The sequence below is a fragment of the Calypte anna genome, chromosome 5 (genome assembly GCF_003957555.1).
Source record: "Calypte anna isolate BGI_N300 chromosome 5, bCalAnn1_v1.p, whole genome shotgun sequence".
Taxonomy (NCBI): Eukaryota; Metazoa; Chordata; class Aves; order Apodiformes; family Trochilidae; genus Calypte; species Calypte anna.
Window position 1 is genome coordinate 7656294 of NC_044250.1, and position 20607 is coordinate 7676900.

At 37.3% G+C, this 20607-nt stretch overlaps 1 protein-coding gene across 3 annotated transcripts in view; it reads right to left on the minus strand.

Annotated features, from left to right (window-relative positions):
* Positions 1-20607, minus strand: part of FAR1 (fatty acyl-CoA reductase 1) — a 34542-nt gene that overhangs the window by 13371 nt on the left and 564 nt on the right. For 2 of the 3 annotated variants that reach the window (XM_030451361.1, XM_030451362.1), the window contains exons 2-8: positions 10266-10460; positions 6150-6325; positions 3774-3953; positions 1955-2132; positions 857-901; positions 599-726; positions 61-128 (exon numbers count right to left, since the gene is read on the minus strand). In XM_030451361.1, the coding sequence (XP_030307221.1) occupies positions 61-128; positions 599-726; positions 857-901; positions 1955-2132; positions 3774-3953; positions 6150-6325; positions 10266-10454 (964 nt within the window). In that variant the 5' untranslated portion in view covers positions 10455-10460. The remainder of the gene's footprint in view (positions 1-60; positions 129-598; positions 727-856; positions 902-1954; positions 2133-3773; positions 3954-6149; positions 6326-10265; positions 10461-20607) is intronic. The other variant, XM_030451364.1, reaches the window with a different exon arrangement.

The window sequence follows — 20607 nt, forward strand, 5'->3', positions numbered from 1 at the left end:
GCTTTTAGTATCCGACCTTGTGTTTCTATTAAAGCTTATGAAAAAAGAAACATGGCATACCAACTTCACCCCAGTGGAAAGGATTGGTGCCACCTGTTGTACAGTTATATACCATGACATTTCTTGGTCTGGGGGAAAAGAGACAGAAGAGCAAGTTAGAAGACAAACTACCTTTTTAAAAAGAAACACAGACAAGAGATACACCCCTAGGTTATCCCTGCTCTCAACAGCATCATTTACATAGAGCAGAAGGCATCTGTTGTGTGTTATTTTTGGCTTCCTGTATCACCTTTCAGTATTCTATTCCTTCTTTAATTATGACTTTTCTTCCAGACGAGGTGTCACATATATTACTGTAGATTGTTAGAGTTACAACAAGGCTTAGAAACAAATTTTCAGGCATAGCTTGTACAACAGTATCAGTAGGTGGTTTCTTCCTCTTTGATGTAAGGAAGTTACACTTTGAGGAACTAATGATGTTAGAACTTTAGATACCTTTGTCATGAGGGAACAGCAGGACAACTAATTAGATGTTCAATAAAAGACTATTTAAAATACAATATATACTTTTAAAATACTTAGTACTCTGTATTGTCACCTGTTATACCTATTAACTCCAGAATACCAGGCTGCAGCCAGTGTTGCATTGACAACAACATCTACTGGAACAAGATCTGCTAATGCATCATTGGAAGCTCTCATTGTTCGAAGAATTCCTTTTCCTGCCTTAAAGAACAAAACAAAACAGCAAAAAAAAAAATGAAACAGAATACCCACCAATAAAACACATGAAACTTCACTTCATTTAAAAAAAGAAGACAGGAGAAAAAAAAAAAAAAGCATATTCATTACTTACAGCAATGAAGAGACCACTAGGTCCATTGAAGTTATCAATCCATCCCTGCCAGGGGGGAGAGAAAGGGTTTGGTTAGAGTACACTGAAATCAGAAGTTTCAAGTGAAAATCTGAAAAGCTTCCACAAGTGTAAAGGGTGGGGGGAACAAATAATAAAGAGGAGAAAGATAACATCCATGTGTCTAAATGAAGTTCTTCCATAGCAAAACCTGATGATATAAAAAGTTGTTACAATTCAGACTACTTGTAAGTTCACTGCTCTTCCAAAGCGAGACATTAGCTTATTAGTAAATAAATTCCAAGGCATTGTCTGTACAAATATTTTTATGTTGCAAATATTTAAGTTCACAAGTATTTTTAGACCTTTAGACCTGCTTCTGGCAGCTCGGAGAAAACAGAAGTAGTTTTACTACTAATTATCAGTTTTTCCATTTGCAAACAGAAGTCATTCTTGCTTATCTTGAATGACAGTATTTAGACACTCCATACCTATTGGTCTGTCATGTACATTGTACATGCCCAGAAATGTATACTAAGACAATTTCATGGATTTTAAGGGCTTGAGACATATAGTCTTGAATGGGGAAAGTTACTCCACACCAACCTTCCATGTAGGAGTAAGCATACAGCACATATGCTATGTATCAGTATAGCATACAGTACATAGAACTTATGCCATACCCTGAAAAGCTTGCAGGGTTTGACTAAAAGAAGCAAAGTCAATACAACTTTATGTCCTGCAGTCTCCATTTTTCTTAGTCATCCTTTGCAGCTACTGACATACCAAAGCACCTCAAAGAGGGAAAACTAGATGAAGATACAGAGAATCGTGAAGTAAAAACTTGACTGTTATTTGATATTTGAAATAGTATCTGTGATATAAGTTTATTTTCCTATAATTAAGAGTAAACTACCCTAGATTTCCCACATAAGAATACTGCATTTGGCAGCCCTCGTTATCAGAACTTTTATCCAGAAGCCACCAAGACATAACTTCATAGACTAAAAGATTCCCCTCTACATAGGTCACCAGGTGAACAGGCTGCCACTATATACTAGAGTTTATAGGCAAGATGGTCAGGTGAAAACAAAGACTTACAGGAAAAGGCTCCTTCCAGCTAGCACCAACAATAGATGGCCTTATAATGGCTGTGTTTAACTTTGCACCTTCTTGTTGCACGACATATTCGGCTAAGGCTTTCGTAAATGTGTAAGTATTAGGTCTGTCACCTATCAGTTTAGGAGTAATATCATTCACTAGGCCATCATCCATCCACCTAGAGAAACACAGTAAGAGGCAAGTGTAAACTACTGCACATTGCTTCGCTGGGCAGGGGGGTGGGGACAAAAGCAATATATAAAAACAATTACCAGATAAATAAAAAGTATTTTGGAAAGTAAAATTAAAATCCAATTTCTTCATCAAAACACCACCCAAGGCAAAAAACCCACTCAAACACCACACACCAAAACCACAGAAGTATTAGCATTACCCTAGAAGCTTCATAAGCACAAGACAAGAAATTGTGATGGAATTGTAGGCAATAATTAAAACTTCAGTTTATTATTTCACCTTTCTGCAACAACCTCGGTATCTAACACTAAACAGTACACTTTAAAGCTCAACTTGATTTTCAGAATTTAACACCTACTCCCACTGAAGTTAGCATGTCACATGTCTTCCTACTTTAAACAGCTGGAAGTTGTAAAACATTTCCATAAGCACTTGCATATCAAACAATGTCTGTTGACAGCTTGTACTGCACTTGCCTTTAAAAACCACATAGCCTCCTAAAATAGTATTCTTTAAAATATAAGAGTTAAGGGGTTTTGTTTAATGATTTTGCTTATTAAAAGAAAATTATCAAATTTAATACTAACAGCTCATCTGTTACTTATTTTGATTATATACTACTATTTAAATTAAGGTGGCAAGTACATATGCAGAACCTTCTTGAATAGGTAACTTAAGAATGTTATATTTGAGTTCCTATGGCATATAATATATAACCCTTTGTAAGACAAGTATGAAATTAAAATCAAGTAACTAAAAAGCACCTTGAAGAGTAAAGTAACTAAAAAGCACCCATTCTTTCTGATGACCTGACATCCTATGATTCTTTCAAGGTGCTTTTCAGTTACTTGATTCTAGTTTCATATTTGTCTTACAAAAGGTGGTATTTTATATGAACGAGAAGAAGAGACTGATTCAGAGAGGACATAGTTATTACATTTGACTTATACCATATTTGCCACCTATTTCAGTTAGGGTTTGATGGCCACTGAATAACACCTCAGATCAACTAATACGCACAGAAAATAAAATACAGAATGAGTAATTCTGCCTCTATACCCAATGCCCAATTCAAGACTAACAGGCTACAGAAATATATTTAATATTTGCATTCTCTGAATACCTAACACAAATACAGATGTGCTTCTGAGTAGTTAAGTAATCACTATTTCAGAATCTCAGACTGATACTACTATTGCATCTAGGTTAATGTAGTGGAGGCTGCAGTTAAAATGGACTGTCTTGCTTTTATCCCTTTTCTTCACAATGCTGGTGCTGGCATACTGGTAACAGCACAGCTTTTTTGTTTTTAATAACACCAGATTTAGGTCACGGTACAGCTGAAAAATTGCCACTCTCAGCATATAGGAGGCCTCATGAATATCCCCCTCCACTGTCATGAGTATCCCCCACACCTTCAGTAAGAAATACTCCACACCTAGCTCAGCTGTAAGTCACAATAAAACCTTTGTCCATCTCCTGTACAGAAAAGGGACATGTCAGTGACACTGTCACCCTTGCAGGACATCAAAAGCTAATTACTTCATCTTTCAGGTTTCCCACCATCTTTTGGTACTTTGTTACTAGGAAGCAAGTGGTTACAGATTACTGAAGTAATACATACTCAAGACAATCTATAAGTTTCTTGGGATCAACAGGAGGTGGATAAACTACTTCCTCAATCTGTTTTCGATTGCAATATGCATAGGCAGTTGAAACGTGCATGAACACTTCCAGATTCTTCATTTGCTGTGCCAGGAAGAGGAGCTCTTGTGTAGCAGTCACATTTAATTTAACAGCATCTCTATTGATTAAACACAACTTTGATTAGCAGAAAGCAAGACAAAAACATGCAGAAAGCAGTAACTACCCATATCACTCCTAAGTGCATCACTGACAGGTATGTAAAGTACTCCTAAACAAAACACCCTCCACAAAAAGCATCACAGACAGTGTCCTAACTGTCTCCTTAGAACAATATCCTGCAGTTTTACTATAGAAAATCTCCCAGTATTCAGGATAATCTTGTTAAATTTTACCCTGTCCTTATTGTCATTCTCATGCTCCATTACTGAAGTGGGACAGCCAGCACACCTTGGATCTCTTCAAGCTAACTCAGTCTTACATTTTTTAGAAGCTGCCACATGAGGCATCTGCTGTCAGAATCTCTGAACATCTTTAGTTCAAACTGAGTTTGGTAAACAACTGAGAAGGAAGGCTCAGAGGCTTAGAAAGGGAAACGGGAAAGGGAAACGGGAAAGGGAAACGGGAAAGGGAAACGGGAAAGGGAAACGGGAAAGGGAAACGGGAAAGGGAAACGGGAAAGGGAAACGGGAAAGGGAAACGGGAAAGGGAAACGGGAAAGGGAAACGGGAAAGGGAAACGGGAAAGGGAAACGGGAAATTTCTACCAGAACACAGGTTACTGACCACCTACTGGTATTATTTTATACTGATACTCTCTCCAGCCTATAAAACTTACTATGGTTACTTGTTTTCGTGTAGTAATCGATTAAGTTTGAACAATACAGCTGAATAAAACTTCATTGCAATAGACTGACTAAAACCAAATCAAGGTCCCTCCCAAACAAGCACTCCGTTTAGGAGTGCTTTATCACACATCACCACTGAAGCATTAAGAGGACAGGAGGGAACACTATACCAAAGCAATTAACATTAATGGAGAAAGTTATTTCTCTGTAAAATACTACTCCTTTTTTAAAAAGTGTTGTCTTCACTGCCTCTTTAAAGAGTCCAAGGAAGGAGTTAATAATCAGAGCTGTGCATACCATCTTAAGATACACAAGTGTACAGCAAATACAAATTAGGAAAAGTTCCAAAATAAGCCCAAGTATTTTACTTTATTGACTTTATTCCTATCACTGGTCCCAAGCCAAGCATTTTGAACTTTACTTTAGTACTCCTGTTAAATAACTTGATGAAGGCTGCTCTAGGCAGTCTTCAGATTTGCAAAGTTCCTCCACCATTTCAGCACTGAAGAAATGCTCTTATTTTCTATTTTGCTAACAATTTGGCTCCACCAAGAAAGTCGAAACTGCCAGAGGCTTGGTTTGGGTTTTTTTGGGTGGCAAGATCCCATTACACCAGTCTTTCAAATTGTTTTAAAGTCTCTCCAGACTCTTGCCATGCTGGCAGTTTCTTAACATTTCAGGACCAGGAAACAGTGATAAACATGAGCTACTTTATGAGGTTTCTGTATACATTACAGTATTCTTAGACAGGTCATGCCAACCTCTGTAACAACTCAAAGAAAATAAGGGTTGAGAAGTGTTGCTTTAGTCCTCTCCTCCCTGGCCCCCTGAAAACTAAAGCTATTCCAAACGAAGTTATTTACTCAAATCAGATATTTATTCAAGTGGTTTAACACGAAATCCAGTAATTTGTTTTTGCCAAAAGGTACATATCTTCTGGTACATATCTTTCTCTAGTACTGGCTTAACAGATTAGCTGTACAACATGGAAGTTTTCAACTTTTACTTTACACCTTTCTCCCTGTGCATCTATTTCTCCCTATCCCCTCCAACACAAGCCTGTGTTCTTCATTCTTAATGAAGGACTTTTTAAAGACATAGAGAAAGCTGGGTGGTATTTATCTCCTGTTTGTTTATCAGGTAGAGAACAAGTGACAACACTTCCCCATGTACAATTTTGCCAAAAAGTTATCCTCTGAAAAAACCTGTTCCCCTTCTTACAAGGAAAACTAATAGTTTTTGTTCCCTTTTACACAGTAGGAAAAAGAGCTCTAACATCACCAGTGAACACAGCACATACAGCTACAGTTTATTTGCATCCTTTCTACCCATCTCAGAGACTAGAACAGCAAATAATGTCAGAAGACTCAGAGTAACAACATGCCCCCTAGTCTTTTCAACAGCTTCCCTTCAAAAAGTCTTTGAAACTAAGGCACAGGTATTCAGGTTAAAATTTTAGTACCTTTGGTAAACTATTGGCTTAGCAGAGTATAAGAATTTTAGACTTACCTTAGTGTCTCATTGAATCTGACTGTGGCAGCACAATGAAATATAATATTAATGCATTCTCTAAGTTTTTCCTTGATAGGTTCACTAAGGTCCAGTTCAGGCTGTGTAAGGTCACTCGTAATTACTATTATTTTTGCTCTGAAGTCTGGCTGCTCATCTCTCAACCTGTCAAAAAGCTTTCAAGAAAACAAGTTTTCAAGCTTATAGCCAGGGAAGGTAAGATACATCTTCATTAAAATTAAGAAAAAAAATTCCACAACTTTTGCCTATACAAAGTTATACCTCCATAAATCAAGATCATCACTAAGTTCAGTAAGTCTGTTAGGAATATTACAGTAGCATGTTACTGACTTTGCATGAACATACTGAGCAACACAGTTGTGCACACTTTTATCTTACACCAGTGAAAGCAGTATTGCTCTGTTGTATAGAAGGCTGTGTTGTATAAAAGGTAGTAAGACTTCAGTTTGTACTTGATTTTTAAAAATCTCTCCTTAAAACCAGACCACTATCAGAATCAAGAAGGAACGGGCTCTAATAGACACCAGGACTCAAGTGAAATTTTAAGTGGCATTGTTACCTCCTTTCTTTCAACAGCAGGAAAAGTCTGCCCACTTCCCAAGTTTGACAGTAACTACTTAAATTTTTTTAGACTTCCACAAATCATGCTGGTTTTTAGGTTTAGAAAGCTTTCATCAAGCTTTAGAAACTTCCAGTGACTCAAGAAATGCTATCCCAGAACTATACTAACTTTAGAGAACTTCCAGTTTAAAAAAAACTGTTTCTCTGCCTAATTAAATGAAAAATGCAGTGCTAAAGGTTGTGTACAGTGGTGGAACATATGATCAAATCTTAAACTGATGTTCAGCTACTCACACTGAAGAAGTCTCATCTATATTATATTCCATCACACATTCTCCTCATAATTAAACTGGTTCTAGACATGTGGCTTATTGCACATACATGAAAAAATCTTGCCTCATCCTATTTCCACTCACTAGTATGCAAGCTTACTTAGCAAAATAGTATTGTAGAACTTTTCAACTTCTCAGCTTGACAGTTTCACTCGAGCAGACTCCTCTTAATTGTACAGGGCACAGCATCTCAGAAGTTAATTAAAATGCATAAAAATCACAGCAGTAGTCTTTTTTTTTCCACTCTAAGAATGCAATTATACTGAATGCAAATAATTAAAAAAGATATTTGATTACAGAACAAAGTAAATTCATTTTCATCTATTAAGTCACCTAAGGGTGCAACTTCATGACTCAAGTTGCATCAGGGGAGATTCAGATTAGTTATGAGGAAAAATTTTTTTACGGAAAGAGTAGTCAGGCATTGGAACAGGCTGGCCAGGGAAGTGGTAGAGTCACATCCCTGTAGGTATTAAAAAAAATGTGTGGACATAACTCTTGAGGATATGGTTTAGTTGGCTAGTGATGTTGAGTTGACAGTTGGATTTGATGTTAGAGGTCTTTTCCAACCTTAATGATTCTATGATTCTATGACTCTTATAAGTTTGTAGTGCTGCCAAACAGCCTGATCTCTCTCTCTATTAACTTCTCCATTTCTGTGCTGCTTCTCCTGCACTGGCAATAAGAAGTAGCCTGGTGGCTGTGCAAGCATGAGTTTGCTAGTAGAGCTAAAAAAATAGAGGGTTTCATAGAGATTTTTTAACTCAGCTGTGACCTGATGCAGCTCACTATGTGGCCACCTAAAGTAGTAGTGGTAATACCATAGTGAGAACACATGACATCTCCAGTGACAGAGGTCTACACCAATTTCCCAAACATGAGGCTTCATCTTAAAGGACAAAGTTGTCAAGAGAGCAATTCTTAGTTCACAGTGTACAGCAAACAGTGGTTACCTAAGGGCAGGAAGTTTTGTCATTTTGGAAATAAACACACTATGCTTTCAATTAGAATGACACTGCCTGCCTCCAGGAACTGAAGCAACTACCTTTTAACTGTATTAACATGTGGTATGCATTATAATAAAGTAGTACCAGGGATAAGAAACAAGAAACTGATTTTGTACTTCTAGTCTGTACATTTTACCATATCCAAACATTATTATACCTCATACCAGCATTGACACCAGTACAAAGAGGAATAAGAATAAACATCTAGAGCACATGTAATACATAGAACAAATTAAAGGAATTAGATATCTGCAGTCCAAAGGAAGCAAAAAATATTGAGTTTTCTGATATTTGCAGCTCAATACATTTAATCATATTTACCCATTTGGATTTTAGTCTCTTCAAGGAACTGAATGTCCAAGAATCTACAGAACAGTTAATGAGCCCAACGAAATTGTGAAAAATCAGTCAGGGCCCTTACAACTGGACAACTTAAAATAACATTCTTATTAAAACCTGTCATATTCTTTTGGAGGAATCTTTTGTTTAACTCCAGTTAAGCAATATGCTCTCAATCTAACTTGGCTTCATTATGTGATGAAGACAAAAATATCTGACCCTATCTACATCTCTACACAGATGCACAGCACCATCCTTTTATGCTCTTGCTCTAGGAACTACCCAAGATGTAGGACTACCTCAAGCAGTAGTCCTACTTGCCAAGACTTTTGTTTTGAACCTGCTCCAGCAATAGTATTTACTGAGACTCAAAACACCAACTCCTGCTGAGGTATCAGACTACAAGCAGAAGATGTGGACTCAAATTTAAAAGTCTTTAAGAACCCAGGGGTTTTCCAAAAGCTATACCTATACTGAGGCTTAAGCCTTATTGAAGCTTAACTCAGCCACCACTTCTGCTATGGTTTCCCCCTGCCCAAGTGTCCTCCAGTTTTCATTTGGGTATAAGAAGGGGACTGAGAACTTTTCCTTTCTCATCTCAGATCTTAGTCTGAAGATCTTCCCTTTTTTCAGGGAGTGACAAATGGGAGAGCTTTACGTGAAAACAACCTGCAGCTCAACTTTAACCTAGAACCTCACCATAACTCATTCTGCTGCACTCTACAGAACTGCACAGGACTGCAAGCAGATGCTTTTGAGCAATAAGCTAGACTTCTGACATGGTTACGAACACCAACATCCTCACATCTGCTGTAATCTTAACTAGTCAGAGTGGTAGAAATTAATTGTCTCACTTTAAACCACTTACACCTCTAGCCTAAATGCAACCATACTTCTTTATTGATTCCCCTTAAGCACCTCCTAAGCACCCACTTTATAGAAATCAATGCATATCAATGTATTTCCTAAGCCTAAAAAAATTAAGCTGCCAGCTGCCATGTCCTGTAAGAGAAAGACAAAAATAAACACTGCTTTAGCAATGTTCATGTTAGAAATCTCTCCCCTTCCTGTGCATCCTTCTCATCATAAATGGAATGAATAATCTGCACTACAGCAATGCAGTATAATCTATCAGTTACCCAAGTAATAAGAATTACCAGCCTAGCACATCAAAATAAGGTAATAAGCCTCTTCAGGAGGAAAGTATCTTATCCAGCATGCACAGAAAGTCTTTCAGATAACCACTTTAACACTTCCACAGCACAGAATTTTAGTGTTTTTCCTTTGATGTCTCAAGTTTGTAATAACCCGTATGACTAACGAAAATCAGTAACAGAACCTATTAAGACATACATTTCTGTTCTGTTTACAGACAGAAGCTATTTAAACAACCTGTTAAATCACATTCTTGCTTACTGGTAGAGCAAACAACACACAAGTAACAAGAAGTACTCAGTCTCATCTTACAGAACACAAAAAAAGGCACAAGAAAGTGACTTGCTTGTGATTTAAAGAAGGGACTCAATCCCATCCTATAGTTCCCAGCCCACAGCACCTCTTCACCTTGATTATATGGTATCTTAACAAATTTAGCTCAAAGTGTTTTATTTCTCAGTTCCACATTACAGCTGAATATCCTCCCCCTGAATTAAATACAGGGTAATTTTCTACTACTGGCTTTGCTAAAGATTAACAGCTTGAAAAACAGCCATGAAAGCACTGCCAGGTCTTGGTTTTTATATTTGTTAGAACAAAATACATTTAATATTTTGGTTTAGAAAAAAGGTTGTTCTCAAAAGGCAACAGGAACATTATGAAAGAGGAAAAAAGGTACTTTGAGAGCATATGGCACATACCTTACAGTTGGTAATTTCTTCTATTCGTGCTTCAGGTGTCAGACCTGCTTTGTGTCTTACCAATGCATAGACTGCATTCACTTTGGGACAAGATCTGAGCAGCTTTTCCAAAAGCACTTTTCCCATGAAGCCTGTAACTCCTGTCAGGAGTACATTCTTTCCTTCATAGTATTCAGGGATGGAAACCATTATGACCTAAAGAAAGTTAAAGACACAAGTATATTAACAAACTTGTGTGAATTCAGATCTGCAGAATATATAACTACCAGAACAGATGCATTCAACCTCCTACCTCAAAGAAACCTTAACAGCCTTTGTTTTCAACTTGTAACCAATACTTAAAAGATGTCTTTTTTCCCTCATGCCAGAAGAATCTCAAAGGGTCACTACAGTCAACCCAGACCTTCTTGTAAACTGCCCCCATAACAGTATCTTAAGCAATTAGACACAGTCTAGGAAAATAGCTAGGAAAAGAAACTAGTTTATTTCCATCTCTATGTGCATGCTCCTTCCCACTCTTAACTGGATGTTCCATGTAAATTAAAGGTCATACCATTAAAATGGAATCACAAGCAGATACTTCAAATATGCTGGCAGAAAACAGAGGCCCAGGCACCTGCCAGTTGCTGGCCATTGTATTTCATCTGTGTTGGCAAAATCCCGTAAGCATGGACCTGAGCCTTCCTACCAGCACTGCAAGGCCAGAGAAAAGGGTATAGTTTCTTGTTATGAGAACTGGTTTTACATTGACTACAAGCCCCCAGTACAGCTTCTCAGACAATACAGGCTTACAATACAGGTTTCCAACCTTTTCATCAATTAAGTTCCTCCCATCCTCGATTCAGTGGTTAGCCACAACTATACCTCCTAACAAAATGAAGGGCAAAGGATTAGTACTCAAATCCAGCACAAAGCTTCAGTTCTTAGGTTAACGATAAGGATTATTATTTCTTTCCCCTCCCTTAATCAACCACGTGAAGATCATGTCTAATTCTAGAGACTGGAAACTGAAAGACCTTCTAAAGGAAAATATACTGCCTATTTTTACATTCATGTGGTATTTAGACCTGGACCTTTGTGACCTTTAGAACTTCTCCTGTACCTCAGGCTAACTTCAAGGCATCTTATTAAGTCAGATACACCAACATCTTTACCGTAACCCTCCAACAGCTTACTTTTACTGAAGAAGACTGTAGCATATGGATACACTTCCAGTATGTTGTACTAATGTTTCTAATTAGAGACTTATAAAAATAATAAGCTGCTGTAGTGAAAGTCTAGTTACAGTTTTCTGTAACAGATCCACACACTAATTACTACAACCAAAACACCACCAAAATGCACATGCTATAAAATCACAGTACTAAAACCCAAAAGAGTCATTAGACACAGATAGAGAGCATTTAAGCTATGAAGAATTACAATACTGAATACCTAAGCAGTATGAACACCTTTCTTTACCTACCACCAAGAATAAAGAAATGCAACTTTTTAAAATATTCAGTTCTTCTGAAACAGCAGGCTACTACAAGCAGGAACAAGGAATTCGCACAAGATACTGACAACTAGGAGTGAACAACTACAGACTTACTTTGCACTTTTTGGCCAAGAAGCATGTAAATACTTTTGGAACACTTGTCCACATCTCAGGTACCTGTCTCTAATATTCAAGTATGTCCTCCCTGTAATTTCCACTTTCCTGGTCATTGCATTACACCATTCAGCCCCATGTCTTCCAAAGAACCTGGATGTTTGCTTCCACATATAGAATAGGACTCCTGTTCCCACAAAGAGCAAAAGGAAAACTCATACAACTATTACCATACTGATTTTGCCACCAAGATTCAATTTTGTTATGGTTCCTGTGTAATCGTGTTACTAATTTTACTAATTCACCTGCCTAGCTATAATCCACGTATGTTACCCCTTAGGACTATGACAGTACTTTAACACCATCAGTTCAGTTGCTGTCCTTCAAATGAAAGCTTAATACTACTCCTACTTCACACAGTGCCAATACCCTCAGTCTGCAAACCTGTCCACATGGGCAGAGACAGTCTTTGCAATGTACATACAGGAACTTTGCTACAAGACCCAGTATGTGGACTACAGTCCAACATCCATTTCTAAAGGTGCAAGCAACAAAAAGGGTTATGCTGCCAGTGGGAATATCTCCATTGCTACAGTCCAGCTTTTTAGCTAACTGAAAACAATTGATAATTTTTAGGGTCATGATATAAAGAGATTAGGAGCTGGAAATCAGGAGCCACAATAGATTAGAAATTGTCCTGCCTCAGTTCTTTCCAACCATACTCCTTTGAGTACAAGGTTGATATCAGACCAAAAATAAATACACTACACTGAAACTCCTACTGAATACCTAGACTACAAACCATCTAGATACAAATCTATGATTAATCTTATCTATGAAATGTGCTTTCTTAAAAAAGTCCAACATATACATAAATACATTAACACTTAAGAAGCAGCAACATTTCTATTTACAGGCTAGGAATCTGTGGGGTTTTTAAGACTGACTGGACTGTTTCCTTTGAGAAACTCTCAACACCATTTCCTTTTACTCTGCTCTTCAACAACTAGCCTCTGGTAGACTTTATTCATAGCAATCTTTCACACTAAGTTTGTCCTCTACTTTATATGCTCTAGAAGATTTCAGCTAGAAAACAGAACAGGAGTATAAATTGCTGCAAAAGTTACAGCAATAAATATCAGGACTGAGGGAACTATCTAGAAGCATCAAATTTGAATTAGGGGGGGGAAAATGTGTATGGAATCTACACATGAATGAAGAAAGCCTGAAAAAACCCACTATGTTTTGCTCTACCAAAAAAAAAAAAAAGTCAACAGATGGAATGAGAAAGAATGAAGAATGTTCTCATCCTCCACCTACCTTTCCCTGCCTTCTCTGAGAATGCATCTCCACATGCCAGCAACCATAGCATTACTGGCAATTCTAAATTTCTACCTCAGGAGAGATTTGTCACAGCTGTAATACACTAACTTTTAAACTAATCAATGAAGTACATCAAAATTGTGTTTAAAAAATGCAACAAAACAGTTACAAAACAGATGTAGTTCCCAGTGGAAATTTAGTTTGACATCTAGACAATAAGTGACATCTGACATAGGTCCAAAAAAGATGCCTTTCTTGCAAGACAACAAAGCAAAATCAAATTCGGCATTTCAGCAATCATTTTAACTAGTTTTGAAGTGCAGTTTCTTGCATGTTTGCAATAGCTGAATTGTAGCTATTAACCAGCAATGTGTATTTTCACAGGTTGTCCAATGACTTCTTAAAAGCTACCTCTTCATGCAGGCAGTAATTCCTATCAAATACAATTTTGTCCAATACACACTCTGGAGTGCATGAATCCTTGTTCTGTAGTACTTATTAGCTCAAAAAGTAGCCAACAGTCAAGAAAAAGAAATTTGAGAGTCAAGTTCTGTACAGCATTCTTGCCCCGGAAGAGAGACAATCAAAGTTACCAGATGACATGTAGGCATGAACAGCCTTCAGTAGAGGAAGCTTCTGATTAGCTGCTAGAGAGAAGTTGAAGCTATTAATCTTCCAATTCAGTTTCAGAACTAAACCAATGGTGACACTTTGAAGTTACTGCTTTTTTGAGGGGGCTGTCCTCTGATAAATCAAGAGCTCTTAAACATTTCAGGTTTTTTTTTAAAAAAAGACAACTCTTCACTACAGGACCCTAGCCAAAATTCCCCATCTTGTAAAAAATTCTAGTGTCCAAGGCTGAGTAAGTGCTATTATGGAGCAAACAACAGCAGCTCTGTTTGCCTTCAGAGCTACTGCAACTCATTGCTTCAAACAGAGGTCTGACTCTCAAAACAAGGACAATTCTGTTTTTAACAGGAAAAAAAAAATCAATTCTCAGATGTGTCCAAACACAGATCAAGATGCTCGAAGATTTGCTTTTCAAGTGCCAGGAAAGCCTGCTGCAGTTCAATCAAATGTTTAAATACTAAATTCAGCAACCAGAAAGAGTGTGCAAGTACGTCCTTGCTAGAGATTAAATAGTTTGTTTTCCTAGTTTATCACTGACAGATATTAGGTCAACAACATGCTCCCTCAAAATTTAATCGTATTGAGATTAGCACGCACAGGAAATAGAAACCACGCACTTCCCAATGTCTCCAGCATCAGCAACTAGCCACAAAGTTCCGCAAAACACACGGCTTGACCAACTAATTTCCCACCTTCCCTCCAACAGCTTGAACCTCATACTAGCAGCAATACAACAGAAAAAAGGTCTAAAAGTAAACTAGAAGAAACATTTATGTATGCTCAGGAGATGAAGTCCATCAAATCTGAACACACTAAATATTTTTCTAAGCCACACTTGCGTGCAACCGGACCAAAAAAAAATCATTACCAGAATCCCTTATATAGAGCTTCAGTTGCCACATTGTGAAGACACTATAGCAAGCCCCTGCTCCTCCTAAAAAAAAAAAAAAAATAAAAAAAAAATCAAAGTACTGGAGAAATTCAGGCAAAGGAAGTAATATTTAACTCATCTAAAAAGGGTTAGTGTCAGAAAGACAAGCCCAGGTCATACCATGATATCATGTCTCATTTCAGTTCGTGCCTTTTTTCCACAAAAGTACATCAATGAACACTATCAGCAGAATGTCTACATCTTCAACAACCACAAGGGTCAATGACCTCCCCCTATCTGGACAACACCTATCCAGCATATCACCAAAGGATGATAGATTGTTTGTCTTCACGGTCCAAGGTTATATCCATTGAGAAACCTTATCTGTGAAAGATACTACTTTTGGAGATGAGTGGGGATCAAAATGATGGAACAGAGTATTTTCTATTGTTAACTATTTTTGGTATAAGTTAACCTTAAAGCATACCTATTTCAAACTTCACAACCATGTGAAACATTTTGGAGTCTTCCGAGAGCTAGCAGACAAAAAAAGCTTATCCATGTTTTAGATTTCATCAACACTCTTATCTACCCTCTGCAAGGTCATTTTCTGTATTAAGGGACTTGAACACATCTCCAATAGCTGAAACACACACTGCCAGATTTGGAAGCTGACTGCAACTACTGAAGTTTGAAACTAAGTTTTTAAGAACTATCAAAATGAGTCCACTAATTTCATTTAGCAAGCCAATCTTTGCCTTATGCCTGGTAGTATGCCAGATAGTGAATGTCTCACCAGACACTTTCTAGACAAGTAAATGGAATTGATTCAGAGTAATAGCAAGTTCTCTCATGCATACCAACATGCCTTTACCAGTGATCCCTACAAACAGGTGAAACACAACAAAACCACATCAATCCAAACATTTATAACCAAGTCATCACAAACACAATATAAACATCATCAAAAGACTCAAAGCTTTATATGGGATATAGCAAACCAGTGGCTGACACTCACTATACTTGAAAATTCCTGAAAACAACCACACATTTCAAACTAGCTATATACTTCAATCTTGAATATGTTCAAAGAGACTAGCCTACTACTGATTAAGAGATTTTTCTACTTTAAATTATTATCTATTGATTATCTGTGCCAATTAGGGTAACTAATATAGTTAGCTCAAAGTTTACATAACTAAGTGTACTAAGGCTGGACATAACAGCCTTATGTCCACAAAGTAGACTTGTTGTAAAAGAGGCAATTCCTCTCCTCATTATTCCTAACCACAGAAATATGTTAGATACTCAGTTTTCTCCTGGACTCCACACTCAAGTTCATTTCCTTATGGATGTAATACTACCTCTGGCAGTGCGTTCATTCAAGATAAGGAGAATTATTAAATCAATGTAGGTGAGACTTAACTAATACTACATATTATTTAACAGAACTAGAGCATTTTGATACAAAAATCTAGATCAGTATCAGACACTGAAATAGTTCTGTAACTGCCTTTATGACAACAATGACAAAAAACAAGTACATCATTCCCTCATTTGTTTTAGAAAACCAGTGAATGTGGACCAACTAACCCATGACCATCCAATAATTTATCCCAGCCCACAAACTATTTCATTTGCCATTTGAAGACATCCTTGTGAAAGTAAGATACTTTGAAGTCCAAGCTGAGCCTGAAATCATGTGATCTTTAACATTCTCCAGCCCTTAAAGCCATACTGAGGGGAAACCAACTTCAATGTGGGCCACTGTTGTGTCAACCTCAGCAGAACTTTTGTCATTAGAACACATTTGATGCATGTGTTTACACAGATACTTATATACTATGTGTTCATCACACACATTCTTTCAAAATTCTAATTTTACTATAATATTCCATCACTTACACTTCTATTCTGAGGGATTCTATAGCAGCTTTGAAATTATTCCTGAGTAGCAGGTACTTTGTTCAAAAAGCACTTGAGCGGTCCCTTGCTTTGCTGTAATTACATTTCTTCTCTAGCAAATCCCTCCTCAAAACCAAATTAAGACAAAAGTTCTTTTAAGAGATGGTTTGATGCAACTGAGTAAAACAGCTTTACTATCCCTTTATATTTAAAAGTTGACCGGTTTTCAATTGTTTACTGTTTGAGCTTAGTCAGCAAGTGTATGTCAAAGGAAAAAAAGTCTCTTGTATAACTTCATTTTTCCATGTTGCAAAGACATAGATAAGTTCAGAAATTATTTTATTACAGTAAAGCACATACCACGTAAGAATATTTACTATACCTAATCTTCAGCTCATGTGGGAACATGTTTAACACATTTTTAGAGAGCTTTCAAATGAGTTTTAGGAAAACAAGAGGCAGGCAGATTCAAGATTCACTGAGCTGGATCCTAGTTCTAATTATCCTAACTTAATTGGAAATCCGCATTAGAAACCTCACTTGTGCTTCTGGATATCAAAGGATTACACGATAAAGCCTCACTGTTTATCAAGGTAGTTTCATCAATCATGGCTCTTAATTACACAGAAATCACAATTCTTGAGTTAACTCTGAAAAGATGATAAAACCTGTCTGAAGAACCTACCTACAACATAACGAACGGAGTATCATTCACAGCTGACTACCACATGAACTACTGGAGCTGCACGATCACTCAATTCTTACTCATTGCATTAAGAAAACTAGCCAAATTTAGCCTTCATATGAGCACACAGATATCCAGGTTCAAGTTGTCACTAGGAAAAGCCTTGACAGTGGCAGCAGGATTGTTGCTCCAGTTGTTACTGCTGACAGTATCATTTTGTTGGGAGGGGATGTGAGGGGAGTATTTTGAAAAGACAAAAAACAAACCGGGGAAGCAGGCAAGGGGAGAAATAACACTCAAGTGACTCGGTTTGTCTGGCTTCACAGGCAAGATACAAATCTAGGTAATGAAAATGCAGACTCGCTTTCCTCCAACTGTTCTGAAAGGACAAAGATAAATACCTAAAAACTATACCTGCGACTACTTTCTGCTCAAAACATCAGGCCAACAGAATCTAAGCTAGAACTGCTTTTAGATTTATTAAAAAAACATTTACAACCAGAATACTTCATCGAGAACAAAAAAACCCACCACTTATTCCTCCTTCATTTTAAATTATACATGTTACTACAGAATTAGAAGGCTTGACTCATATTTTAGAGCAGACATTACACAATGTATTTTTAATTCAATTTTGAATCAACACTTCCAATATCCTTTCATGCTTTTCCATACCTTTCACAATAAAATCCAGTGATCAACCTTGCTGATCCTTTCAGCTAAGATTTTCAGATAGTTTAAGATTTATAAGAGGAAAAAAAACATTCTGCATTATTTGAGAGACAGATATGACTATATAGTACTAAATCACTAACTATATTTCTGTTTGAAAATCCTTGGTCATGTTTAACCAAATGCCAGCTTCTAGAGCCCTTCTAGTAAAGGTCACCTATGGTAAGCATACTTGCAGTTGATGAGGTAATTGTTGAACAACTGTAAAATTATTACACTCATGTTCTCCATAACTGTCACCAGGAACTTAATTCCTTAATGTTTAGGTGAGACATTTCAAAATTCAGCATGCAAAACTGTGGTCAAACAACACAACATCTTAACACAGTGTAATTCAATGGCTTTCCAATGAAAATTAATAAAGGCATTCCCTTTCCCAATATATTCCTGCAGCCATTCCCAATAATTCTTCTGAAACCTAAAGATAACTCTACTTACATGACAACTGCTCTATCAAGTTTATTTTTTAAAAAAGCTTTTTAGGCTTCAAATACAGCACACAAGTTTACCTTTCCTTTTTTTTGCCAACAAAGGACAAAGCCCTGTAAAAAAATGAAAAGCCCATTTCCACAACTTTTGTATCTTTAAAAATACATTAAGCACATACATACATAAAGCAAGTTGTATTAAGATATTGCCGACCTGTCCTATAAACAGGACAAATAAAAGTGAACACCAGTTAAACAGAATTTATGAGGCATCTCTCTCCTTTCTCAGAAGGACAGAGGTAGTCAGTCCTGTAGCTTAGACTGACCCTGTAAATGCTCAAAGCTCCAATCATGTTTACACTACAAATTTACAAGCATCAACCTGAACTATGACATGGAAAGGCTGGCATGATGTAGTGAATACATAGCCACCCAAACCAAGCAGGAGCTCAGCAAGATCTATCAAGTGTAATCTTTCTAACCACACCCAAAGGAAGAAAGTAATAAGGAACTTCAGTAAGTCACACATTCTTTTAGATAGTCTGGAGAAAGTTTAACACAGAGGCAAAGAAGAGTAGTTTTATAAAAAGGGCCTCCTCTCTAGAAATCCCAGGGTGGAAACAGAAGAAGAAAGCAAATAGAATACCTAGTCTACTCAGAAAGACTGTATTTGCGAGGACAGTTTGCTACTTCAAAAGTGATGAGGCTAAATAAAGCATACCTGGAGGACTGCACTGCTCTCTGACTGCTGCAAGGCTCAGAATTAGCAACTGTGAGAAAACACCACAGATGTTTAACACACTAACCATGTCCAGCCATTACCTCATGTGGATTACGTGAGGAGAATTCTTCACCTACTGCTGAAGTACCAAAGTAACCAGTACAAGTTTTGATGCAAAATCACAGCTATATTGTCAAGAGTAGCACTATAAGATTGACATTTAGTGGTCCACTCCACTCACATCTAGCTAGTAGTTATCCTGTACATTTTTCAAATTTTGAGGAATACTAAACACTGAATGAGAAGAAATCTTTCGGTACTACAGAAGTTAGTTTTGCTTCAATGCTAAGTTTTTACTGACAACTACCGATTGCTTACAATAATAGAGATGTCAAAGGCTGGGGGTTTTGTAACCATAGGGAGTGGAAATACATTTATCACATCCTAAACATACCTCTACATTACACAGTCAGACTTAATGGAAAACAACTGCTCCACTGTGCTTTTAAGTAGAACTACTGTCTCTATTAAAACTTCATCAGGCTTTCAGTTCAGTTCAAGGTAAATACATATTCAGTACTTGTATAAAAAGTTACAGATCTAGGTTTTTTAATACCACGACACAGGAGGAAGAAAAACAAACAATAAATGCTCAAAACAAAAACCAAACAAATCAACCTTGCAAAGTCAACCTTTCATATCCAGTTGTGGTAAGTTTTTGGGTGGAAAAAGGGATGATTTTTAAACCATCTTTGAGGGGAGGGTACAAAAGCAGCATAGAAAAGCTGAAAAGTAGAGATCCTAGAAATATACACCTACTACACAATTTCCAAATTGCTGAATAATGGTGCCACAACTATGAAGCACAGATATGATATACAAATTAGGGAAGGAGGGGGTCAAGAAATCATAGCCTACTACTGTACAGATAGATGCCAGAGACTTAGAACTCCTTCTAGTTTAGTTATTATTGAAATTATTATTAAAATATCAGTAATTTTCAGCTGCTAGAGCTGTAAAGTAGGTTACATGAAATTAAAGGTTTCTATTTCCATGGGACTCCAGCTGGTTTTAATTACAATTTTGCTACCAATCACTCTATCACTGCAATTAGCAACACTTTCCACTTCACTCAAGGAAGTCTTTTTGCAGACCCACCCGGTTCCTGCTCCACAAAGGACTCCAAGCATTCCCTTAACGTGTGCTGCACATACTATGAGCCATCACTGCACTCAATCTATTCCCACATGCGTAAGCCCACTGATCTGGGACTCCAGTTTGAAGAAACGGATCATTTCAGACCTCTTCCTCATACATTCTTCGAAATGGGAGGGAAACTTGCGAGGCTCTTCCTGTAAGACTATGTCTTTGCACTAGCTGCAACCACACGGGCCTGAGAAAGTGGAACTAGGACGGCAGCACGGCGGAGCCGCTTGGCAGAGTCGGCGCAATGCTG